Below are 26,405 nucleotides of genomic sequence, written 5' to 3'. Positions count from 1 at the left end.
CCAGGCACCCAAGACTATCTTTTTAAAAATATTTTATTTATTTATTTGAGGGAGTGAGGGAGATAGAGTACACGTGAGCAAGCACAAGCAGAGGGAACAGCAGAGGGAAAGTGAGAAGCAGGCAGCCTGACAGGGGGATGGATCCCAAGATCCTGGGATCATGATATGAGCCAAAGGAAGTAGCCACCGAGGTGCCTCAAGATAAGACCTACTAAACGCATACGTGGAGGGGGACCTGGATTGCTCAGTCAGTTAAGCATCTGTCTGTGGTTCAGGTCATGAGCCCAGGGTCCTGGGACAAAGCCCCAACTTAGGCTCCCTGCTTAGCTTCTCCCTCTCCTGCTCCCACTGCTAGTGCTCACTCTCTGTCAAAGAAATACAGAAAATCTTAAAGCAAAACATATACCTGGAGAACACTTTCTGAAATGGAGGGAGGGATATGGAGGGAACACGTAGTCACTCCAAAGTCCAAGTCGGATGCTAATGGTGTCATGTGATGAATAAAAGTAATGGAGATGTGGTCTTGGCAAATATGGTGAGTTCCTGGGACCAAGGAATTCCTACTTTTCTTCACGATTTAACTGAATTCCCTGGTGTTACTGATAAGCAATAAGATTCTGTTGGATACAGAGATTACTGATCTTCTTCAGGTCTAAATTATTGGCAGTGGATGGTGAGGGGTAGTGGATGATGGAAGCATCATAGACAATGCTTTAAGATATATCACAGATTAGATAGATGTTGGAGATGAAGCCTTGGGGACACTCTAATAGGCAGGATCAGCAAGGCATGTGCTATGATTCCACAAACCACTAGTATCCCAGGTGTATAACTCCAACATCGGTTTGATCCACTACAGATGGATGATCTTCCAGGAATGCTGATCACTCCCTCATTCCATCTTGCCCATGATTAGGGTAGTCACGTCCGCTGGGCTCTGCTTGTTGCCAGTGAGTGGGGACACAGGTTAGCAGTCAGAGGTAGTGAGCATCTCTGCCTCAATCTACCCAGTTTTTGGCCATAATCTCCGTGGTCCTTCACAGCCCTTGCTGCTCCTTTACCCATCCTGTCTGGAGTGGAACTCGGATTTCTATTACTTGTGAAATCCAGTGCAAAGAAGTTGGATAACAGGTTATTCACATTTAACATTATTACAATTGAAATATAATAATCTATTTCGGGTCAGCCTGGGTGGCTCGGCGGTTTAGCGCCGCCTTTGGCCCAGGGCGTGATCCTGGAGACCCCGGATCGAGTCCCGTGTCAGGCTACTTGCATGGAGACTGCTTCTCTCTCTGCCTTGTCTCTGCCTCTTTCTCTGATTCTCATGAATAAATAAATAAAATCTTTAAAAAAGAAAAAAAAGAATCCATTTCATTTTGTACCTGTGAGTCTGTGTTCAGCTATACCAAGAATGACAAATACTTCTAAAAAGAAGATGTATATTTTCTGTTATATACACAATGTATATGTAGGAAGCCCATGTCTGATAAAATGACTGAGACATCATATATGGAGTAGCTCCATTTCCCCTTTTTTGTACTTCTATTATCCATTAACAGCCTTGTGCTCATCTTTCATCTCTCATGGCCCCAAAATGGTTGCCCCACCAGTAGGCATCAAATCCTGTTTCATTACTAAGGAATAAGAAGAAATATGAGAGGACATAGGGACTTTTTTTTTTAAGATTTTATTTATTTATTCATTACAGACACAGAGAGAGAGGCAGAGACACAGGCAGAGGGAGAAGCAGGCTCCCTGCGGAGAGCTCAATGTGAGACTGGATCCCAGGACCAGGGGATCTCGACCTAAGCCAAAGGCTGTCACTCAACCACTGAGCCACCAAGGTGCCCCTCTAGGGGTTTTGACTTAAAGTTATTTCATTTTCATTCATTCGGGGTACTGCACAGACCCTTCTCCAGAGCTCAGGGATTGACCAGAGCTCTCTCAGATGGCTCTGTAAGCAACACCATGTGTACAGCAAAAGTGGATACTCAAGAATATCTTTAAAAATGGCCATTTTTACCTGCACTGTGTCACAGCATCTGACACAATGGCCATCGCCATTGGCACTGTAATAAGATGTCATGAAAATCCCTCAATGTGAGAATATGCTTAACCTGGAAGCACAAGAACTTCATTATGTATGCAAATAGAATGCGTCTTTGAGGTAGGAATGTATACATTTTCAATCCTGTACATACGTTAAGATTTTAGAGAAAAATTATTGTTATTATTTTAAAGATTTTATTTAGTTATTCATGAGAGACACAGAGAGAGAGAGAGAGAGTCAGAGACATAGGCAGAGGGAGAAGAAGGCTCCATGCAGGAGCCTGATGTGGGACGGATCCTGGGACTCCAAGATCATGCCTTGAGCAGAAGGCAGACGCTTAACTGCTGAGACCCCGAGTAGTCCTGAGAAAAATTATTATTATCTTTTTAAAAGAATTATTTATTTATTCATGAGAGACACAGAGAGAGAGAGAGAGAGAGGCAGAGACATAGGCAGAGGGAGAAGCAGGCTCCTCGCAGGAAGCCTGATGTGGGACCTGATCCCAGGATCCTGGGATCTCGCCCTAAGCTGAAGGCAGACGCTCCACCACTGAGCCACCCAGTTGTCGCTAGAGATAAATTATTGAGGAGGAACAGTATTCCTTTACCATTCAGAATTATTTTACCTAGTCTAAGTATCAAATTGACAGAGACAGATTACAGGTGAAAAAAATTCCAAAGTCTGGTTACATACATCCAAAGGCTCAATAATGAAAGTGAGACCCATAAAAATTACTAATGTTGATAATATTTATGATTTTTAGAAAAAAGAAATAATATATCTGTGAGAATTTGAGTGTCAGAAAAACTCCCGTTTGGGCCTTCAATTAGTAGAGAATTCGGAGTGGAAGTTAGATAGTGGTAATAAAGTAGTGAAAAGTAACCAGTTTATTCATGCAATGTTTCAGCTCCTAATTCCCTATCCATGCAGATAAGAATACCTCTTTATCTCTTCGTACAGAAAGGGTATCTATAACATGGGAGACTGGTTTTCTAATTTCTCAGGGTCGGAGTGTCTTTTTGCATTGGCTGTTTCCTAAATAGGTTTTATATCAAAAAACCAATATGCCAAGGGGCACATATTAGGGCAGCCTGCCATTGTCCTCTACACAAACTCGGGAAGACAGAACTGGCAATCCACCAGAAGCAGGGAGAGCAGAAGCCAAGAACCCTCACCCTTCACAGACCCACCCAGATTCACCCTCTTCTGAAGATTGTCCAGGCTGGCCCCACTCTGGGACCTCCCCTCACTGAACAGGTGGAAGGAGATCAAAATTTTCTTTGGCTGCCTATTCTCAGTTGCAATAGTTGGTGCTCACTTTGCTGAAACCCAAAGGTTTCATGGGAGCAGAGAAATATACGTTTGAGTGCCTAAATATCTGTCTTTCTCATTAAAGTCAGTACTTCTTTTGTGTACACATTCAGGACCTTGTTTTCCATTTTTTGAACATCCACTTGTTTTTGTTGCTGGAAGTTATAACAATAAATATCCACAAACATGGAGAATTATATCCTCACACTGGTCTCACCTCATGGTGGGTGTTGAGCCAAAAAAAAAAAAAAACACGGCCAAGACAAAAATAGGAAAAGGACAGGTTTTACTTGCAGGAAGTAAAGAGAATATGGAGGACATTTCCAAAAAAGTAGCTCCCCAATCAACAAAATTGGGTGAGTTTTAAATCAAGAGCACATGCATATATTCATCAAGGGGCAGGGGAAAGGACATTGCAGAATGAAATCCATCAAAAGCCATCCTAAATTCACAATATCCAGGTCCCAGGTGATTTAAGTCAAAGGACCAGCAAGGGTGGGCATCATCAGTTCTCTGGTTCCTTTATTCTGTTATTTGGGCATTCAAAGGGGTTTAATTCCCACAACATCCACTAGAGAATCTCTGTTAAGAAAATCTTTACTTTGGGGACGCCTGGGTGGCTCAGCGGTTGAGTTCTGCCTTGGGCTCAAGGCATGATCCCCGGGTTCTGGGATGAAGTCCTGCATCTGGCTCCCGGTGGGGAGGCTGCTTCTGTGTCTCTGCCTCTCTCTGTCTCTCATGAATAAGTAAATAAAATCTTAAAGGGACAAAAATCTTTACTTTGGAAACAGCAATGGGAGTTTTACCATGGATTTATTGTCTCTGATATGGCTAGACTTATCTCCTGGATTGATGGTGGCTGTTTGTATTTACATTCTTTGCTGCTTTAAAATCATTAACTACTGATGTCTTTCTGCAGTTTTGACATATTCCAGGACATTCATCAAAGAGGTGTATGGGTAAGTAGTGCTGGCATAGATCACAAAATACCTGAGGCCTATCGTGGCTTCTCTTGTGTAAAGAAATCCTTGTCTTTTCTCCCTTTTTCTGTGGATCCTTAACCTTATCTACCTACAAAATGTTTACCACAATCAAACTCATGAGCATTTCCAGCACTCCATGTATTTAAGACTTTTTCTTGTGGTGACAATTTTCTAGACACATTCTTACCTTTCAAGTGTTAAATACATCACTATAGTCAGTGTGCTATGCAACAGAACCCCAGTATTCATTCATCTTAAGTGACCATAGTGACATTTATGGATTTTTTTAAAGATTTATTTATTTATTTACTTACTTACTTACTTATTTACTTATTTCAAGACAGAGAGAAAGAGAGCAAACAAGGAAAGGAGGAGAGGAAGAGAAAGAATATCCAAGCAGACTCTCCACTGCACGTGGACCCCAACATGGGGCTCAATCCCAGGACCCTGAGATCTTGACCTAGGCCGAAATCAAGAGCCAACTGCATGACCAAATGAGCCACCCAGGTGCCCCAAGTATGTTATATTTAACCTAAAAAATAAAAACTGCTAAAAAAAATAAAAATAAAAAAATAAAAACTGTTTGGAGTGCCTGAGTGTCTCAGACAGTGGTCGTCTAACTCAATTTCAGCTCACATTATGATCTCAGGATCATGAGATCGAGTCCTCCAATGGCTCCTCAGTAAGTATGAAGCCTGCATGAGATTCTCTCTATCCCCCCACCCCCGCTGCGTCTCCACACCCCACTTGTACTCACTCTTGCTCTCTCTCTCAGTCTCTAAAAATAAGTAAATAAATAAAAGAATAAATAAAAAATAAGTAAATAGGGCAGCCCCGGTGGCTCAGCAGTTTAGTGCCGCCTTCAGTCCAGGGTGTGATTCTGAAGACCCTGGATGGAGTCCCATGTCAGGCTCCCTGCCTGGGGCCTGTTTCTCCCTCTGCCTGTGTCTCTGCCTCTCTCTCTCTGTGTCTCTCATGAATAAATAAATAAATTCTTAAAAAAAAATAAGTAAATAAAAACTGCTAGTTATTTTTTCCACCAAAAAATGGGTTTACTCAGGAATAACAGAGTATCAAATTAGGGACATACAGGCTATGGCAAAACCATAGGTGAGCCTAGGAAACAAAGAGGCATGCTGTTTTGAAGAGAGAAGGGGGAAGTTGAGAACTCTGTTATATACTAAAAGTTCTTTTGGAGTAAAATGGTAGTTTGAAGGATGGCAATTTTTCAGTGGTTGAGCTATTGCCTGGGAGGGATAAGAAAAGCATCTCTTCCTCTGGCTGGAATTGTATAGTATATTTCCAAGGTAAGGGCGGGCAAGACCTTCCCTTCCCATTGGATCTGCCATACTACCCTGAGTCATAGGGCTTGAGAGCTCCCCCTGCTGAAATCTCCTGATTCCATTTTAGTGAGGGTTCCCACTACTAACTTCCACATTACCATTTGAAAAACGTCTCAACATTTCCTTCACTGGCAGTTCCTGGCAACAAATCTAATCTTAATGTTGATGATATCACTTTTTTTTTTTTTTTTTTAGATTCCATGTGATTTCATGCAGTATGTTATTTTCCATGTGTGTCTTATTTAATTCAACAAAATATTTTACAAATTTTATGGGCCAAGCACAAGCTGCCCCATGATGAGTCACATTGGCAGAAAGATTATTTTGAGTTAAAAAGCACATAAAATCCAGTAGATTTAGGAAAAGTCTTTTCCACCCCCTTCACTGACTGAAGAGAATTTAGAGAGAGAAGCTGCCCCAGGATGAGAGCTATTATCACATGTAACTACATTATGATATACACTAGGTATGAGAAACAGAAGAAACCTAATAAGACCTGTTTGAGCCAAGTTCTCTATGTTCTATTGTTTTTGAGTGGCCCAGAGATTAATAGTTTACTAAATATTTACTCTTTTTCTTCTTCCTGTGATTTTTACCTCATCCTTGGGAGTTCCCAGACTTGTACCTTCTTCTTCCCTTTCTTTATCTGCTTTTCTCCTCAAAGACATATATACCTTGTCAGTCTTTGAAACTTTCATATCTGTGTGAAGTCTCCATACAAACGGTTTGAATTTGAAGAGAACTTCCTCTTATGTTCCAGTTTGGTTTTGTATATTCCTCCAATCTATACCTAGCTCCTATTTTATACACATAATGTTAAGGAAGAAAAAGAAACAAAAAGGCAGGGCCCAGCATCTACATTCTCAGGGGAAATAGGGGACACCTAATACCGATCCTTAAAGTATTATAAGGATTAACTCACTCACATGTTCCTGGGGTCCCAGTAAAGCACCACGTGTGTACACAGAGTAAAAGCTCCATAAATACTGCATTAATGATGTATCATGTTATTTTCCAAATACAGACTTTCTTAGACTATAACTACTCCAAGCACTCTTGGCTACATGGGTCTAACTCACTGACCTATGCTCTCTAGCTTAAGGCTTGAGTAATTGTAGCTTCTTGAGATTTCAACAGACCTCTCATGTGGGGGAAAACAAGGAACCTGATGTTTCTAGAAGATCAAGCTTGACTCTACTAGAAAAAGGCCTCTCTGATGCCAGCAAGCCTCCTTGAGATCATATCAAGAATGATTAAGCACTGTAGCACTGCTTCCCCTGCCTGTCAATGCTCACTACTCCTGTGTGCCTTCCCCTTAAAAACATCCAGCTTGGTATGTGACTTTGATTTGTGTCTTTGGACATAAATCCACCATGTTCTCCATCTGCCAACCTCCTGAACAAAGCAAATTTTCCCTTCCAACTGTGAAAATGAGTAATGGAATACCTCACTAAAATGGAGTCAGCAAGGAGCTCTCTTGTCTCACCACCGGTAGTCAGTTGCACACTCAATAGGAAGAGATAGACTTGATCTTACATGGACTTCATCTTGCTCCAGGATACTATGCTATTCCAGTCAAAGGAAGAGACACCTTCCTTATGTATAAAAGATGCTTTCCCTCCACAAGGTCCTTTATAAATGAATGGACTGCCTTAACTAGAAATCATCGAGAACTTCAATGGCCATAACTAGATTTTTTGATCTTTCCAAAGTTACTTTTATCAAAGATGAGCCAAGGAAAATTGGCTAAAATCATCATTCTAAAATTGACAAAACTGAATGGCATTCCTGATATAATTGGTATTTTGAAGGTTCCAAGCCCTACCAGGAACATCATATTGCCTCATGCCAACATATAATTTTTCAAGTCAGTAAGGCAAGCAATTACAAACACAAAAAAAGGGTTTCTGAGGCCTCTTCTTCCCCTACCTGACCTTCTTTGTCACAGTTGCTAGGAAGGCCACCCTGCAGTCAGGGCCCACCTCCAGTGTAATCTGTCCTCTATCTCTCCCTTTCTCATCTCTGCTCTCAGTCTATCCTTTGTTGCACTTTCCTTTTCCTCTGAGGTCCCCTCTGCTACCTCCTCTCCTGAACGTACTAAAATCTGCTTCATTAATGTTAAATCTTCTGAAGATCTAAGTGGATACAAAGTTTCTTTCTTCTCTTTTTTTCTTTCTTTTTAAAAGATTTTATTTAGGGCAGCCCAGGTGGCTCAGTGGTTTAGCGCCACCTTCGGCCCAGGGCCTGATCCTGGGGATCCAGGGTCCAGTCCCACGTCGGGCTCCCGGCATGGAGCCTGCTTCTCCCTCTGCCAGTGTCTCTACCTCTCTCTCTCTCTGTTTCTCATGAATAAATAAGTAAAATCTTTTAAAATTTTTTTATTTATTTGACAGAGAAAACAAGCAGGGGGAGTAGGAGAGGGAGAGGCAGGGAGCCTCTCTGATGAGCAGGGAGCCTGGTGTGGGGCTTGATTCTGGGACTCCAGGATCAAGACCTGAGCTGAAGGCAGATGCTTAACCAACTAAGCCACCCAGGCACTCCACAAAAAATCTTATTTTCCCTGGAATAGGGCGGAACTTTGAGCAATAGTCAAAGAGTTCCCTAAACTGACTGAAGAACTCCATGGTTTTGCTAAAGAATTTAACATATTTATTCAAAGTTCCAAAGCTGGTTTTTCAGATGTATATCAATTGGTCCACATGCTTGCAGTAAGGTCAGGCCAATCATTAGATGGAACTAGCCCAATGGGAACATTGTGAGCAGAATCCAAATACATAGACCCCTAACTTTTGGCAAGATGCTAGAAAATTCACTAGAAGATGTCAACAATCAATTATAACTGTTTTCCCTGTCCAGTGGATCTGAACAAAATTCAGGTTTAGGGGCGCCTGGGTGGCTCAGTGGTTGAGTGTCTGCTTTTGGCTCAGGGCATCGTGATCCCAGAGTCCCGGGATCCAGTCCCTCATCGGGCTTCCTGCATGGAGCCAGCTTCTCCCTCTGCCTATGTCTCTGCCTCTCTCCCTGTGTCCCTCATGAGTAAATAAATAAATTCTTAAAAAAAGAAATTTCAGGTTTATACACAGGAGGCAGATGAATCCCTTCATAAGGGTAAGAATCAAATCCAATTTTTCTTTAAAGATGGATTTGGTCAGGACACCAGCTCTTGATTTCTCTCAGGTCATGATCTCAGGGTTGTGAGATTAAGCCTTGCTTCAGGCTTAATATATAATATATAATATGTAAAATATATTTATATATTTTTAAAGATGGGATGCCTGGGTGGCTCAGCAACTGAGCATCTGCCTTCAGCTCAGGGCATGATCCGGGGTCCTGGGATTGAGTCCTGCGTCAGACTCCCTGAGAGGAGCCTGATTCTCTGTCTGCCTAGGTTTTTGCCTGTCTCTCTCCGGGTCTTTCATGAATAAATAAATAAAACATTTAAAGAGAAAAAACAGGGGATCCTTGGGTGGCTCAGCGGTTTGGTGCCTGCCTTTGGCCCAGGGCACGATCCTGGAGTCCTGGGATCAAGTCCCACGTTGTGCTCCCTGCATGGAGCCTGCTTCTCCCTCTTCCTGTGTCTCTGCCTATGCCTCTGCCTCTCTCTCTCTCTCTCTCTCTCTCTATCATGAATAAATAAAATAAATCTTAAAAAAAAAAAAAGAAAAAGAAAAAGAAAAAAAACCAGACCTCTTAGACCACAAAATTGCTCACCAAGCTCCATTGCCAGTCCCTGCGCCTCCCTTGTTATAACAACTCAAAGAACAGAGTTCCTAGCAGCTCCACCTGCTGGGTGGCCTAAACTGGTATTTACACTTTCCCAAGGTTCAGACTCAGATAAAGCAGAGCAAAAAAGATAGTTTTGTATTTCTGGTCAAACCAGTGCTTCCAAGGTAACACATACCATACTGCTTTCCATTCTTGAGATGTCCATGGACAGTCCACAGTTAATTAAAATTAACAAATACATAAATGCAAATGATGGTCCATCAAATTATCCTCAGAGCCTCTAATCCACACTTACTCCCAGTCTTCTCTCTATATTTGTGACATCACATCCAACATTATTTTTAAGATTAGTAATCATGAAAAATAAGAGAAGGAATCTTTACTCCCAAGGAGGCACACCCAGCACCCAAATCATCCAGGAGAAAATGAGCCTATAGTACCCAATTCCCAGGGCTTTAGAATGATTAACATGCATATTGTATGTAAGATTCCCACCACAGTGTCCTGGACACATATCCAATGCATCCACATATACCTGGAACATGTAGTAGATGCTCAATAAACCTTTCTTTCAGGAATGAGTGCATATTATTTATCCCAAGCAGCTTTGCTCAGATACCACTGCCTTATCTAGTCCCTTTGTATATTGCAGGGGATGAGCAGAGATCATCTTTCTAGAAGCTGTTACTACTTATCAGTGGGATTGACGGCATTAATGTTGAGAATGGACAGTTTTGTATAAGGGACTCGGGGGCTCTTCTGCTTTCTCTACCTTAATGCTACTGGAAATGAAGTCTGAAGATGGTGACCTCAATGGCTGTTATAAATACACATTAATGGGCTTTATCCACACCTAGGGAACCAAGATATCAGACCAGAAGGCCCCCAGAATCTGTCCTTAATGGGAACCTCACATAGTTTGTATATACATGAAGTTTTTTTTTTTTTTAGATTTTATTTATTTATGAGAGAGAGAGAGAGAGAGAGAATGAGAGAGAGAGAGAGAGAGAGAGAGAGAGGCAAAGACACAGGCAGAGGGAGAAGTAGGCTCCATGCAGGGAGCCCGATGTGGGACTCGATCCGAGTCTTCAGGATCATACCCTGGGCTGAAGACAGGCACTAAACCACTGAGCCACCCAGGGATCCCCTGATTATACATGAAGTTTTAATGATGTTTGAAAATTAGTTCTCAGCTACCGATTCGTGTTGCGATCTCCAGTGTAGGTTTTAAAACTATCATGTCCAGTATGCTAACCACAAAGATCCCTTGATGGGGCCTAGCACCAATTAGATCTTAACGAAGTAAATTATTACACTGTGAGGCCAAAGTAAACACTAAGGCTCCCGGGTACATTTCTGAGGATGGAGCCCAGAGTCTGTTCAATGGGAAAGCCTCCATGGGGAAGGCTACTTTGCCTAAGATTTGGTAGGGGAAGGTCAGTCTAGCCCACAATCTTGATGTACCAGGTTTTGTGTGTGTCTCCAAAAGATAAGTGCACCCCAAAATGGGAAAGGAGTAAATCACACTGGGGCCTCCACTTTGAAACTCCTTATGTGTACAGATTTTTCTCATGTCCCCAAAAGCATTGGAACATTAATAGGATCATAGACTCTTACTGGCCATGGGAGGCTTTTAGATTTTACTGTGAATGCCAAAGAAGACTCTAGAACAGAAAGAAGGTTAGTCCTTAGAGGATGTAGGAGCATGTGAAGAGTGAGACAGGAAATGTCCATCTGTGACCACAGAGAATTAAACCTAGGCTTCCAGAATCTTTACATTCAAGTAGAACTTCGTAAAACCACATTTTAAAATCAAATTTTCTCCTTTGACTTTTGGCCTTCACCTGTGTCATCTGCTTCATTCATTCCCACCTACCTGGGTGTGCGACTATGATCTCCTTTCTCTTCATGTGCCAGGGCTCTTTACTTTTCCAACGAGGTTGACCAGATTCAAACTAGAGACAGCAAGATCTATGGACAAGAAAAAAGAAACATGACTCTTGCTGGAGAATTTACAGTTTAAAATCCAATACTATGCTCAGTAAAGAAGAGAGCATATTACAGAAGAATATAGAAAATTATTTCTCAAAATGCTGTTTTCTGATGGCCTCATTAGAATACTTAGGAAGCATTTTCAATATTCAGCTCCTAAACTCTATTTCCAAGTACTACTGAATCAGAAATAAGAAACAGATATCTGATTTTAAGATGTGGGCAACAATATTCTATGCCACTTAGTTTCTAGAATTATCACTAATGTAAAGTGAAGTTACAGATAACCTTAGGGAAAGACAAGGATAAAGTCAAGATAAAGCATCATGACTGCTTCCTTCCTTACACCAACAAATGCATGATTAGTTCCTTAAAATAATGTCATTTGTCATTGGTGCTGAGTTACACTATAGAATTTCAAGACAATTGAATATACAGTAATTACATGGTACTTTTCTTTTGCTGAAAATAAAAAAAACTAATAAAGGAGAGAATATCTGTGACCGTGTACAGAATAAAATGGAAACTCATTAAACCAAAGACCATTTAGAACATTTATTTGCAAAGGCCAGGATCTCCAGTAAAGAAAGATGAGAGCTTTCATTTTCCACAGGAATCTGGCAGAAAAACCCTGAACCAAATGAACAAAGATAACATCAGATGCAACAAGACAAATTGGTATCAATGACCTGAAGCATGTAGGACTCCTCATTGTTGGGATAAAATTCACAAAACAAATCATCTGATGATACCAATCATAAAAATATACAGCTTTATGAAATTTCAAGCCACAGATTGCTCCCATGTCCTGTAATCTTTAATGTATTTCAAACATTAAGTCTTTCATTAAAGCAGTCTAGACAGCAAGGCTTTTTCAGAACTTTTTTATTTTTAAGATTTTATTTATTTATTCATGAGAGACACAGAGAGAGAGGCAGAGACATAGACAGAGACAGAAGCAGGCTCCATGCAGGGAGCCCAATTCGGGACTCTGGGATCATGCCGAGCCAAAGGCAGATGCTCAACCACTGAGCCACCCTGGTGCCCCTCTTTTTCAGAACTTTGACTTATTCTGGGCACATAAGCCATCTGGTTTGTTTGTTCATGTTCATCTAGTTTCCATAAACTCAGACCACACCCAGACAGAATCTAAATATCATGTATTCCCCTCCTTCATTGGGGTCCTGAAACCCAACCCATCCCCAGGTGAGAATCATGGGTATCAACACATCCCCTTGTTGATCTAGCAAAGGAAATATTTTCAATAGTTGCAGGTTTCAAGGTAGGAATTCTTCATGCTGCATAGAAAGCCTGGCTGGAGAAAATGGAGACACAGCCCCAGGGATGTAAGAGAGGAACATCCTAAAGGGCTTTTTTTTTTTTTTTTTACTATTCTTAAAATAATAAATAGTAGTCTAAAACAAGTTTACTAGGCAGAACCACCAGAGATAGAGAAGTAATAATCTGCAAGTTCTAAATAGATGGCCTTTCAGTAAAAAATGAAGACACCATCCCTGAGCTCAGTCAAGACAAAATTTACCTGAGAGTCATTTCTTCCTCTCCTTTCCCTTCTAGGTTTCTTTCTCAGGTGATATTATGTAAAGAAATCACACATGTAAGCTTCCAAAGGCCTCACTCAGCAAGGCCTCTTCACCTGCTGTTATCAGCTAGCTCAGAGGCAGAAGGATCTTGAAATGCACAAAAAGATGCCCTCTCCTTTGTCACAAGAAAGATTCAGAAAAAAGGAACTCCTCTGTGGACACTTACATGTGAGTTTCTCCTTCCTGGTATCAGATGCCCTCCCTTCCCACAGACAGCCACAAATCCTGCCACAGCATGAGGAACCTGGGCTGCACTGACCTGCCCCTTCCAAGTCCAAACCGTCTGATAGTTTTCTCTTCAACTGAAAGCTGGGCTCAGCTCTCACAAGTATGTCTGTGAATCCTGTGCTTCACTCTGGCCTATCTGAAAATCACCTGGAGCACACAGTTAAAGCAGCACTGCTGCTCTTATAATAGACTCTGGCAGAGGGCCCAGGTGAGGGTGGTTCTTAAAACTCACTGTGGCATCTTTACTGTAAACCCACGCTAATAAGCAATGATGTGCTTTCAAGCTTCAATATGCATAGAAATCACTTTGTATTCTAGGTCCCATTGAAGAAATGGTGATTCTGTAGGCTTGGAATGGGATCAGATAATTGGCATCTTTCACAGGTTCCTTGTTAGTGCTGATGTTGCTCCACATTTAGTGACACTAAACTAGACACTAGAGAATGCAGTCACAACACACTTGAGCCCTCCACATCCACCATCTTATGTCAACCCAACAACTCCAGGTGAGTTCCCAAGAAAGAGTCTACTATTTACTTTTCTCTGTTTTGAGTTTACTGTGGGTTCCCAGCAAAGATCACCATAATCATCTTGAAGGACCACATGCTTTCCTTTTTTTTTTTTTTTTGTGACCACATGTTTTCATAGCACTTTAAAATTTGCAGAAAGGCTAGTGAATACATTAATGTCTGAGCAAGTCTCTATGTGGAAAATGACATGTGTACATTGATTACTGCAATATTGAGTGCTCTCTGTTCACATGGAAGTTATGAAGACCTCATATATATGATGTAATTTAATCCCCATAACATCCTGCGAGCTGAGCTCTAGGTGTCCTATAATAACCATAAAGATGTACATACTGGGCCCCACCTATCTGCCTTGCCTCCTGTTTCCCTATCAATTAAAAATAAATGTTTGTGGCTCTCCACTCCTCCTCAATCAATAGACAGCCATGTCTTCTGGTAGTGCCAGCTGTGCCCCCAAGACACAATGGTGAAGGGTGGAGTAAACAGATTTGACCAATTGAGCACCTGGTCACTAGGGCTGCTTTTAACTCTGGCAAAATGGATATTGTGGCCACCAATAACCCATTTATTGACCTCAACTACATAGTCTACATGTTTCAGTATGATTCCATCCATGGCCAATTTCATAGCATAGTCAAGGCTGAGAATGAGAAACTTATTATCAATGGAAACCCCATCTCCATCTTCCAGTAGTGTGATTCCACCAATATCAAATTGGGTGATGCTGCTACTAAGCATGTTGTAGAATCCACTGGGGTGTTCATCATCATGGAGATGGCTGGGGCATACATGAATGGTGAGCCAAAGTGGGTCTTCATCTCTGCCCCTTCTGCTGATGCCCTCACGTGTGACAGGCATGAAACATGAGAAATATGACAACTCCCTCAAGATTCTCAGCAATGTCTCCTGTACCACAAGCTGTTTGGACCCTCTGGCCAAGGTCATCCATGAAAACTCTGGCATCATGGAGGGACTCATGACCACAGGCTATGTATGCCATCACTGCTACTCAGATGACCATGGATGACTTCTTAGGGAAACTGATATGATGGCTGAGGGTTTGCCCAGTACATTACTCCTACTTCTACCAGCAGTGCAAGGACATCCCTGAGCTGAGGCTGAGTGGAAAGTTCATTGGCATGGCCTTCTGTGTCCTCCAACCCCAATGTTCAGTCATGGATCTGACCTGCTGCCTGGAGAAAGCTTCCAAATATGATGACATCAAGAAGGTAGTGAAGCAGACATCAGATGGCCAGCTCAAGGGCATTCCCAGCTACACTGAGGACCAACTTGTCTCCTGAGACTTTCACAGGGACACCCACTCTTCTACCTTCAATGCTGGGGTTGGCATTGCTCTCAATGACCACCCTGTCAAGCTCATTTCATGGTATAACAATGAATTTGGCTACAGCACCTGTAGCCAAACCTTATGGTCTGTATGGCCTCCAAGGACTAAGAACCCCCTGGACCACCAACCTGAAAAAGAGCAAGAGGAAGAGAGAAGCCCTCAGCTGCTGGGGAGTCCTTGCACTGAGTCATCCCCCAACACAGAGAATCTTCTGACTCCCAGTTACCATCCCAGACCCACTGAAGAAGAAGAGGGGCTGAGGGAACTCTACTTTATCATGTACCATGGATAAAGTATACTGTACCGTACAGCCCCCTCCCCAAAATGTTTGTAAACTATAGGAGTGCAATATGGATGAATGGAAAAATACAGAAAGGAAGAGATTAGAGTTTTCATTCTTTTGTTTACATTTTTTTAACAGGATAGAAAATGTTTCACTTTATAAAGTAAATGCCAGTTTTCCTATACTTTATTCATACTCATCAGCAATGTAGGACTATTTTAATTCCTACACATTAGTGTTAATAAAATTTTTTAAAACATTTTATTTATTTATTCATGAGAGACACAGAGAGAGGCAGAGACATAGGCAGAGAGAAGCAGGCTCCTCACAGGGAGCCCGATGTGGGACTGGATCCCTGGACTGGGATCACTCCCTGAGCCTAAGGCAGATGCTCAACCACTGAGCCACCCAGGTGTTCCTAAAATTTTCTTTTTTTCTTAAATTTAGTTATTTTAGCAAACAGGGAGTGTCATCTTCCTGTTGTTTTCCTGCTTTCTATGAGGAGTGGTTAAGGAAAATATGACATATATGGATTATGTAATATCAAGATATAAAATACATATATCATAGAATATAATACATATATGTGCACCATTCAGTCTTTCAAAAAGAAGAAACGGAAGAAAGAAGACATTAGTCCATTTTGGACAAAGTTGATGAGCCTGGAGGATAAATGGAATAAGCCACACAAAATTGCAAATACTGTTTTATCTCAATTTTATCTCTAGTCTAATAAAGTTGAGCTTCTAAAAGCAGAATAGAATTGTGATGCTAGGACATGGCAGAGTGCAAAGTGGGAGGCGTTGGTCAAATGGTGCAAAATCTCATTTATGAAGGAGGAATAAATTCTGGAGATCTGAAGTACAGCGTGGTGACTGCACATTATTCTAGGTCTATTACACTTGATATTTGCTAAGAGAGTATATCGTCAATGTTCTCAACAAAAATTAATTTAAAAATCAGAAATAAAAACTTCTAACACTATGAGGGCATGGGCATGTTAATTAGCTAGATTGTTTTAATCACGTCATAACGTATACATATATTTATGTTTTGTTACTTAACAACTACTGAACTATTGAATCTGCAGGAATAGAAAACAGGATTCTGGGTGGAAGGCTGGTGAAGCACACAACGTAATGATAAAAACAGAAATGAAAAAAAAAAAAAAACAGAAATGAAGGCACGAAAATATAGGGTCCTTTGCCCATTCATTGGATTCTGGGTTTTGGTAATTGTGAGCACCAGCCCTGGAGAGATGAAAGGAAGAGCCACTCAGAATCGGATCTCCTCTAATCTGTCCTGAGAGTGGAGGAGATCCAGAGCCAGGCCAGGCCAGAGCTGCACACAGCCTCAGAAGGGGGGTGGATCTGGTTTGGCCTAGGGAGGAAGCTGGTTGTAGGCCCTGATATCCCTGACTCTACTTCCAGCTCTGTCATTCCTAAGCCTGCTCAAAGAAATTCAATACACTGAGTTCACATTATTTTAATCAATTTTGTCTCTTTCCTAGTTTAGAAAATAAAAGAAAAAGCAAGTTAACATAAATGCTTGACATTTTCTAGGACAATTAGAAAACTTTTTTTTTTTTAAGATTTATTTATTCATGAGAGAGAGAGAGAGAGAGAGAGGAAGAGACATAGGCAGAGGGAGAAGCAGGCTCCATGTAGGGAGCCTGACACGGGACTCGATCCCAGGGTTCTGGAATCATGCCCTGAGCCAAAGGCAGACACTCAACCACTGAACCACCCAATCGTCCCGAAAACTTTTTAATTTTAACAAGAATGCAAAATAAATGCTACAGCTACTAAAAAGTCTTTGGTCCAGGGAGGACTCATCGCAGGTGACACCAGAACTCACGTTCTGGTGAGGTGGTACACTGAAACAAAATCCCATGTGTACCACCTCTTCCTCAAATTGACTCCACAATCCTGAATTCAACCATGTATCCATTGGTTCTAACCTAAAAATTTCTAGATATTATGGATCATGATTCTTCGTCTGTTTTTCTAATAACCAATTGCCATGGAAATAATCAGTTTCTATCTGTTTGCATCTCTACACTTGCTCAGTGTTCTTTAGTACAGTGAGGAACAAAGGGACTTTCATCTGGGTACCACAAGAGACTTCTATGGAAGTAGGAGAAGATCCTGGATGACTCACTTCTACTTCTGAGATGGAAACAGATTCAAATTCTACAGTTTACACAGGACATCCCCATATATCCCAGAGTCCCTGATATTGGAGAGTGTGTCCCAGTGAGACTGACCTGATGCTCCCATAGGGATGTAGGTAGTGGAAACCTTATCTTAGTCTGGACCATCACATAGGGCACAGACCTGTCCTGGTGGAGCAGTATCCTCTGACGCAGGTGTGATGATTCTTGTCCCTAAGCAGGGCATTTGAGTAAGAAGCCTCTATTTCAGTTAAGCATATATTAAAGATAGCTGTAGTTTTGTTCATGATTCTAGGGATCTTGTGGGTCTTAACCATGAACTGCTAACGGATTTTCTCCCCTCCTGAGGTTGCATGAGGGCAGGACCTAGTGTGGCAGGTTTTAACACTTGTGCTTGAAGCTACTCATGTGTACATGAAAGCTCCACTTGTGCTTGATGTAGAGATTTGGCACTGACCAACAGGAGTGCCAGTTTGTTGAAGGACCATCAAAAATGTTAATAATCTTTGTGTAACGGTCTTCAAAACCGCACGCCCAGGTATATATTAGAGAAATATATCTTATATTGAAAGATATACATTCAAGTGTAACTTGTATATCTCTACTTTAGGAGAAACTGTTTCATTACTGATTGGACTCTGACCTTATCTACTGGGACCATTAACACAACATAATTCTGTGGATAATTAGAAAAGGATTCATTGTACAGCTATAATTTATAATTACTGAAATAGATTCCCTATGTTATTCACAATTTTACCTACAATGTGGCTGACCTGTAATTGTACATAACACTCTGTGAGGTGTGAACATATAAATGACTGATATGGAGAAAAACAGACTACATTTTTCTCATGAGATGAGGAAGTTCTGTAATTCCTCCAGGATAGAAGGACCTAGGACACAGTGGTCATCACCCAAGAGAATAAAGGGGCTGACAGATGGGAAACATAAATGATAAAGGCCAAGTTGTTCACTTGCTACCAGGTAGTCTAATGAAAGAGAATAATTACAATGATGGCAGAGAGGGTATAAAAAGTTACAAAGGTGCTCCCTAGGACAAGAATGTTTGAGTTAGTAGCTGTTATCTCAAGGGAAGATCTAGGTGAGATACTGTTCCTATGAAGGTGTTGGCCCCCCACTGCTTGTAAGTGCACAGAATGACAACCAGAATAAGTCCTACACACAAAACATCTGGGGTACCTCTGGATGCTGCATACACAGCAAATCTATGTGTTTACCACAAAATACAGCAGAAGAGGTTCCAATATTTACAGTGTTTGTGATGTATTTATTGATCTTGTCACACACATACATAGCAACTGTGATATTTACAGCTCCTGTAGGATCCAGCAGAGGATACTGGAAAGACTAATGGAATGTGGAACCATAACTTAATGCTTTGCCTGTCACCTGGAGATCCTAGAACTGATGATGATGGCCTGGAAGACACTTAAGGGGCCAGAATTGCCAATGGACACAATTCTGGACTCTCTGTGAAACTAGAAAATGAGTCTGCATCCAAAATCATGGAGATGATGTTTTTTTTTTTTTTTTTTTTTTGAGATGATGTTTCAAGCCAAAAGCTACCAAGGTGTCTGAGATAACACTACAAGGAATAACCAACACTTGAGTACATTCAGATGACTGAGGAAAACTTCTCAAACACGCCCTTAGTTCCACTGCAGTAACGGGAAATAATGATGACATAAGATGTAGAACTCCAGTAGATTTCCAGGGAAAATCTGGACCAGGAAGATCATACCCAGTGTGAAATACTCAGCTGCCATTTTCCATGGTTCAATAGTTAATTCAAAAATAGAGCAAATAGCATGAAAACAGGAGTTATGGACTGGTTTTTTTTTTCATGAAAAATGACATCTACAATATTCATCAAAGTCTAAAGTCATCGTATAGTGATTACAATGTACATTCCAGTTATTAATGCTTTATAGTCATTATTTTAATGTTCATAATTTTATGCATTTGGACTAATATTATTACTTTCTTACTGATGTCAAATAATAGAATACATATATATTTGGCAGAAAGCTCCAAAAACTTACAGCAGAAGCAAATTTTTGTTTTAAAGAAGTGACTCTGGGAGGGGGAAGGCTTCTGGATGGGGACTGGCCACCAGAAAGACCAAGCCATAATCCGAAGCTTAGAACATTCAGCTTCATCTCCCCACCCTCCTTAATCCAGAGAAAGGAGAAGGGCTGCAATTGGGGTTAGGACTACTCATGTGTACATGAAGGCTCCATAAAATCCCAGTAGTATAGAGTTGGGAGAGATTCCAGGCTGGTGAACACATCCACACAGGGAAGATGACACACGAGAACACCATGGGGACAAAAACTCCCAATCATGGGACCTTCCCAGAATTCATACTATGTATTTCTTCATCTGGCTGTTCATCTGTATACTTTATCATAGCCTTTATTTTTTTACTTTTAATATTTATTTATTTATTTATTTATTTATTTATTTATTTATTTGAGAGCGAGAGATTGAGAGTGTAAGCAAGCACATGATGGGAAGAGGAAGAGGGAGGAGAGAAAAACTCAAGCAGACTGTGCTGAATGCAGAGCCCCATAAAGGCTCAATCTCAGGAACCTGCGATCACAATCTGAGCTGAAACTAAGATTCAGAGGCTTAACCAACTGTGTCACCCAGGCACTTCTGTGATAGCCTCTAATAAGCTAGTAAACATAAGTGTTTCCCCAAGGTTTGCAAGCCATTCTAGCAAACTAATTGAATCCAAAGAAGACATTATTAGAATCTCTAAACTATACCTAATCATTCACAAATATGGGTAACAGAATGAGCTTGTGAAGTGTCTAAAAATATGTAAGGTAGTGAGCAACAGAGGGAGAGGCCAGTCTTGTGGGATTTAACCCATATCTGTGGTATCTGAAAATATCTCTGGGTAAATAGTGTTCACAATAAAATAAATTATAAGACATCCAGGTGGTATTGGAGACTTGCTATTTTTGGAGGGGAAAGCACCCCCAACCCATACTTGTGACCAGAAGCATCAGAAGTAAAGTGCTCCGCATAGTAAGAGGGATACAGAGCAGAGAAACACATTAGGTAAGAACTGGTTTTATCCTTCATAGAAAAGAAACAACAGGTTTTGTTTTGTTTTTATAACTGACCAAAATATTTATTTTTTTAAAAAAAGGATTAACGATCATCTAAATATTGGTAGAGTCAGAATTGGTAGAGTCAGGTACCGAGGTACCTGGGAACCTGCAGCAACAGGAGGAATTCCAATGACCTTCCAGAAAAAGAACTGTTCTTGGATTCTCTCCTATGTTTGACAATCAATGCTTCATCTAGAAGTCTCTACACAGAACAGCCTCTAAGGTCTAAAGACTTAAGAGTATAAGGTCCAGTCCTGGACACACACATAAAGCCTGAAGGGGTATTTAATTGACTACTGAGGACCAGGTACACAGGTCCACCTTCCAGGGTTAAAACCGAAGCACAGCATGAGTGCAATTTCACATCTGGAGAACCAGGACCACAGTCCACTTAAAACAATTCATAGTCCTTTATGCATTGTCTGCATTTTTCATGGGCTAATAACTTCATTTGGGCTAATATCTTCATTGAACATGTCAACCATAAGGATGCCCATAGATATTCATAGATATTCATTTTCAAAGCAGGTTCCCAAAACAGGCCCAGTGGCATCACCTGAGAATTTTGAGAACAGGAAACAGAGGGGCTACAGACTAGCCCAGAACTATTGAAATGATAACATGGGATGATGCCTAGAAATGTGAGATTTTACAAGTATACCAGGTGGTTCTGATGCAAGATAAATTGATAGCCTCTGTAGTTACTAAGTCACAGATCATCCCCAAATTATGCAAATAGTCATTCAGATATTCTCTGTGGTGATGTTACTTATATCACACACCTACAACATACACATTTTCCATATTCATAAATAGGACCATAACAGTCTTGGCTTCCTCCTCTTCCAATATGTCACTTCCCTTAATGTCCTCCATCCCCAGCTTCCTGGCATCACCCATAAATAGACTTCCCATCACATTCTTTCATCAAAATAATCCAATTTAGAGTGAATTGGAATGTATTCAAATATTTCATCAAACAAGATATGAAACACATACAGCCAGACAAGATATGATAATTTATAATGGATTTGAATATAGAATCCTCACCTCGAATCTGCATTTAATGATTTTTACTATGAGAGCATAAATAAATGCAGACTTAAAAAGCTCTTCATGCCCAGCTATAAAGAATTAGCACTTAGTTTCCATATATGATAAAATTCTTGTAAATCTGAGTAGGCACACTCTAAATTTCAGGGCCTTTTCATAGCATCTAATTCTAGTGCAAAGCATAATGTCCTTTGTGTCAAATGTCTTCAAACCATTCAGGTTAACACTGGCCATTCCCAACAAACTTACACGTCTACCTGGGTTATAGGTATGTTGTTACTTAGAGTGGTCTCTGACAACGTTCTGGTCAGTGAGATGAAGAGAAAAGCTCCTAGAAGAGGTTGGCCTTCCCTGACTAAAAAAGGAGTGGTTCTAAAACAAATTCCCTGAGTCCTATCAGATTTACACTGCCTCAGGATGCCTGGGTGGCTCAGTGGTTAAACGTCTGCTTTCTGCTTAGGGCATGATCCTGAGTCTCACATCCGGCACCCCGCAGGGAGCTTGCTTCTCCCTTTGCCTGTCTCTTGTGAATAAATTAAATATTTTAAAAAATAAAAAGAAAATACACTTACAGTAATGTACTATAAAAAATACATAAATGTAGGTGGACATGCACAGTTCAATCCCATGCTGTTCAAGATTCAACAATACTTTGTAGTTTCAGTCTCTTTATTTTTATTTATTTTAGTATTTTTAAGATTTTTTATTCATGAGAGACACAGGTAGAGAGGCAGAGACACAGACAGAGGGAGAAGCAGGCTTCCCACAGGGAGCTCGATGTGGGACTGGCTGGATCCCGTGAGACAAAGACAGATGCTAAACCACTGAGCCACCCAGGGGTCCCTATAGTCTCTTAACCTACAACTTTGTTTAATGTGGAGTAGGTTAGAGATAGTGCAAGAATAACATTTCTTCAGTACACATCAGTGTTAACACATAAGAAAAAAATTCAGTTTAATAGTTAAGTTCAAACATAGTCTAAACAAACTACTGGAAAATCACCATACGATCCTTGGTCAAAATACAGATTATGAGTATTCAACAACCCCTCCTGTTTCTGATGACAGTTGTAGTTTCCAATATTACAAATTTATGTTAATCAAACTGTTTATGCTTTCAGTAAGGTTTCTGGTCAACTGCAGAATACTAAGTTAAAATTTGGTACACACACACACAAACTTTTTCCTAGTTCTCTTACAGCTAAATTATATCTTAAGCTTTGTTTATTTATAATTTGCATTCCATGCATACCAAAACCATGGGAATCTTTTGTTCAGTACACGCAGAAAAAAGACAAAGAATATTATAGAATAAAACTTTATAAATAGTAATTTACAATTCTGCAGGTATCGCCTATATTACTAGTGACTTTGTTACATTAGCATTTTAAGATTTTATTTAATTATTCACGAGAGACACACACAGAGAGAAAGAGAGAGAGGCAGAGACATAGGCAGAGGGAGAAGCAGGCTCCAAGCAGGAAGCCCAATGTGAGACTCAATCCTGGATCTCCAGGATCACCCCCTGAGCCAAAGGCAGCCACTCACCACCACCAATGCTTCCCTACATTAGCATTTTTTAAGTAGAGCCCCGGGGAATTGTGTAGTAAGCCAAGGTTCAATAGAAAAACACCGAGGAAACTGAAATACACAAGTTCATCACTCATAGATCCTAGAGGATGTACACAATAGGTCTTGAAAAGTACAAGATGAATTCAAGGAGGGCAGGCTGTGTGGCAGAACTGGGGCAGATGCCTTTATTAGGGTCCATGGTTGGAGAGCCTTGCAGTTCTAGAGTCAAGTTATAGAATGCACAAGTCAAACCAAAATGAATGGAGTATGGTAACCTCTGTGGGGGGTCCTCTGGACAGGGTGTACAAGTGAAATATACTGTGGAATGGCAACTGTTGTTCACATCAGCAATTTACACTAGCCTGTGGCTTTGAGGGCTGTTATTTAATGCATTTGCTAGCAGAAGCTAGTATCAGTTCATACCACCTGCAGGCAGCCTGGTGATATCAGAGTCCAAGGTATTCCAGCAGTACCAAAAGCAGGAAAGCTACATTTTTAATATATTTTTAAATATTCATTTCATTATTTATTTGAAAGAGAGAGACCACAAGCAGGAAGGGCAGACTGAAGGAGAGAGAGAGAGAGAATCTCAAGCAGACTTGGCACTAAGTGCAGACTGTGACATGGGGCTTGATCTCGGGAACCTGAGTCAGGACCTGAGCTGAAACAAACAGTTGAAGACTTAACTACCAACCAGGCACAATACTTCTATGTCATGTACAATATAACCATCATAATGTCCTAATAGTTATAAAAAGGATGAAAATATGCAACATATAAGTTTGGGAAAAATAATCTCAAATCATTTGAGGCTTAATGCTACTGGGAAGAGGGAGTATTTGTGATGCAATCCCATTGTATTCAGAAGTACAGTTCACTCTGGAACACTGCAGGGGCTGGGTTTCTCCTAGATACGTATACTCTGATATAAACGAAGTTTTGAGCAATGCTCAAAAGCTTCACAAATTTTTGTGAAATTTTGTTTACATTTGTAAGACTTCATCCCAGCACATATTCTCTGAGTTTATTAGAAAGACCTGTGTGCTGGTAAAGGGCTTTGCCACATTTTTTTCATTGTTAAGGTATATCCCCAAGAGGTATTCTCTGATATCCAGGAAGGCTTGAATGCTGGGTAAAGGCTTTCCCATATTCCTTACATATGGTAAGGTTTCTTCTCAGTATGAAGTTTCTGGGGTTGAGTGAGTTTTGAAGACTGCTTTAAATCTTTGACATATTAACTACATTGGTAAATCTCTTCAGGAAGGATACAATGAGGGCAGCTCGGGTGGCTCAGCTGTTTAGCACCTGCCTTCGGCCCAGGGCGTGATCGTGGAATCCCGGGATCGAGTCCCATGTCGGGGTCCCTGCCTGGAGCCTGCTTCTCCCTCTGCCTGTGTCTCTGCCTCTCTCTCTCTCTCTGATGAATAAAGAAATAAAATCTTAAAAAAAAAAAAAGGAAGGATACAATGAAATATAAAAAGGTCAATAAAGCTTTGATAAAACTTTCCAACGTTTTTTTGAGCTTAAGTCAGACACTCAACCACTGAGCCATGTGTTTCTTTTATAATGGTATCTGGAAACTAGTTCTTCAAAATTTTTTTTTCCTTAAGATTTTATTTATTCATGAGAGACGTAAAGAGAGGCAAAGACATAGGCTGAGGAAAAGCAGGCTCCCTGTGGGAAGCCTGATATGGAACTCAATCCATGACCATTGAGCCACCCAGGCATCCCTGGAAACTGGTTTTTAAAGTTTATTACGATTTACCCTTGTTAATTTTTATTTCCAGATTTTTCATATTTATAAGTTCTCTCTCCATTATAACTCCATAATACTGAAGATCAAGTCTTCAACAAAATGCCATCCAAAGTTCATTACACATAAAATGTTGCTCCAAATTATGTTATGTGGTAACTTATTGAAAGGTGATGATTGAATAAAGACACTCTAATATTTATTAAAATTAGGGACTCTGGGGATCCCTGGGTGGCGCAGCAGTTTAGCGCCTGCCTTTGGACCAGGGCGTGATCTTGGAGACCCGGGATCGAATCCGTCAGGCTCCCGGGATGGAGCCTGCTTCTCCCTCTGCCCATGTCTCCGCCTCTCTCTCTCTCTCTCTCTCTCTCTCTCTCTGTGTGACTATCATAAATAAATAAAAAATTTAAAAAAAAATTAGGGACTCTGGAACAGTAGAGATTATTTCTCAGTAGAAGAATCATGAACCCTCAGGAAAGGAATTCTGAAATTCATTATACTTAAGACTTGGATTTAATGAAGGGTAATCGTCCCAGTTTGTTTACATCCATAATTAACATACTTTCTGCACTTTACTTCCTGCTATCACCTTCTCAGTCTTTTTTTTTTTTTTTTTTTTTTTTTAATTCATGAGAAACAAAGAGAGGCAGAGACACAGGCAGAGGGAGAAGCAAGCCCCACGCAGGGAACTGGATGCGGGACTCGATTCCAGGTCTCCAGGATCACTCCCTGGGCCAAAGGCGGTGCTAAACCACTGAACCACCCAGGTTGCCCACTTCTCAGTCTTTCATTAATTGTGATTTCAAAACCACCATTTCCATACCTTCTCAATAGCATGTTATGAAATCAATCTTTTCTGCCTGTTTTTGTGAAAAATCTCATGTCATGAGAAGACATACCACATAAATTATCCCACATGCTACACCTGCATGTATATACTATAAAATGCTAATGTACAAAATTAATATCCATCATAGGACATTGGGATGATACAGAAAGAGGAAGCTGCTCCATGAAAACACAAACTATCCAAATTGCCTTTTTGAGTGCTCCAGGTGGGAGAACACAGTACCCTCATGTAAACACAAATGAAGAAGAGCCAGACTGAACAAAGAAGGAAAGTTTGTTACCTTGCCCACAATAGTTGCTCATCCTATCTGTCACTCCGTGGTAAGACAGTGAGAAAACTTGACTCTGCTCAGGAGAGAAAGATATGAGGGAACTTTGTGGGCAGTAATTTGGCTTCTTTGATCTTCCTGGGGACTTCTTTCTTTGATGCATGACATGAAGGGCTGAGGGAATGGGAACACCTAC

The 26,405-nt window shown here is 40.7% G+C and overlaps 1 protein-coding gene and 1 pseudogene across 1 annotated transcript in view; one reads left to right on the top strand and one right to left on the bottom strand.

Annotated features, from left to right (window-relative positions):
* LOC112643685 (zinc finger protein 91-like) overlaps nucleotides 1-26,405 on the bottom strand; it is a 231,578-nt gene that overhangs the window by 141,193 nt on the left and 63,980 nt on the right. The window contains 1 exon segment of the mRNA XM_049109060.1: nucleotides 11,294-11,384. Within this exon segment, the coding sequence (XP_048965017.1) occupies nucleotides 11,294-11,323 (30 nt within the window). The 5' untranslated portion in view covers nucleotides 11,324-11,384.
* Nucleotides 14,228-14,813, top strand: LOC118350900 (glyceraldehyde-3-phosphate dehydrogenase-like; annotated as a pseudogene).

The sequence above is a fragment of the Canis lupus genome, chromosome 1 (genome assembly GCF_003254725.2).
Source record: "Canis lupus dingo isolate Sandy chromosome 1, ASM325472v2, whole genome shotgun sequence".
NCBI classification, from domain to species: Eukaryota; Metazoa; Chordata; class Mammalia; order Carnivora; family Canidae; genus Canis; species Canis lupus.
The sequence above is the reverse complement of the archived record's forward strand: the minus strand, read 5'-3'. Positions and strand labels throughout refer to the sequence as shown.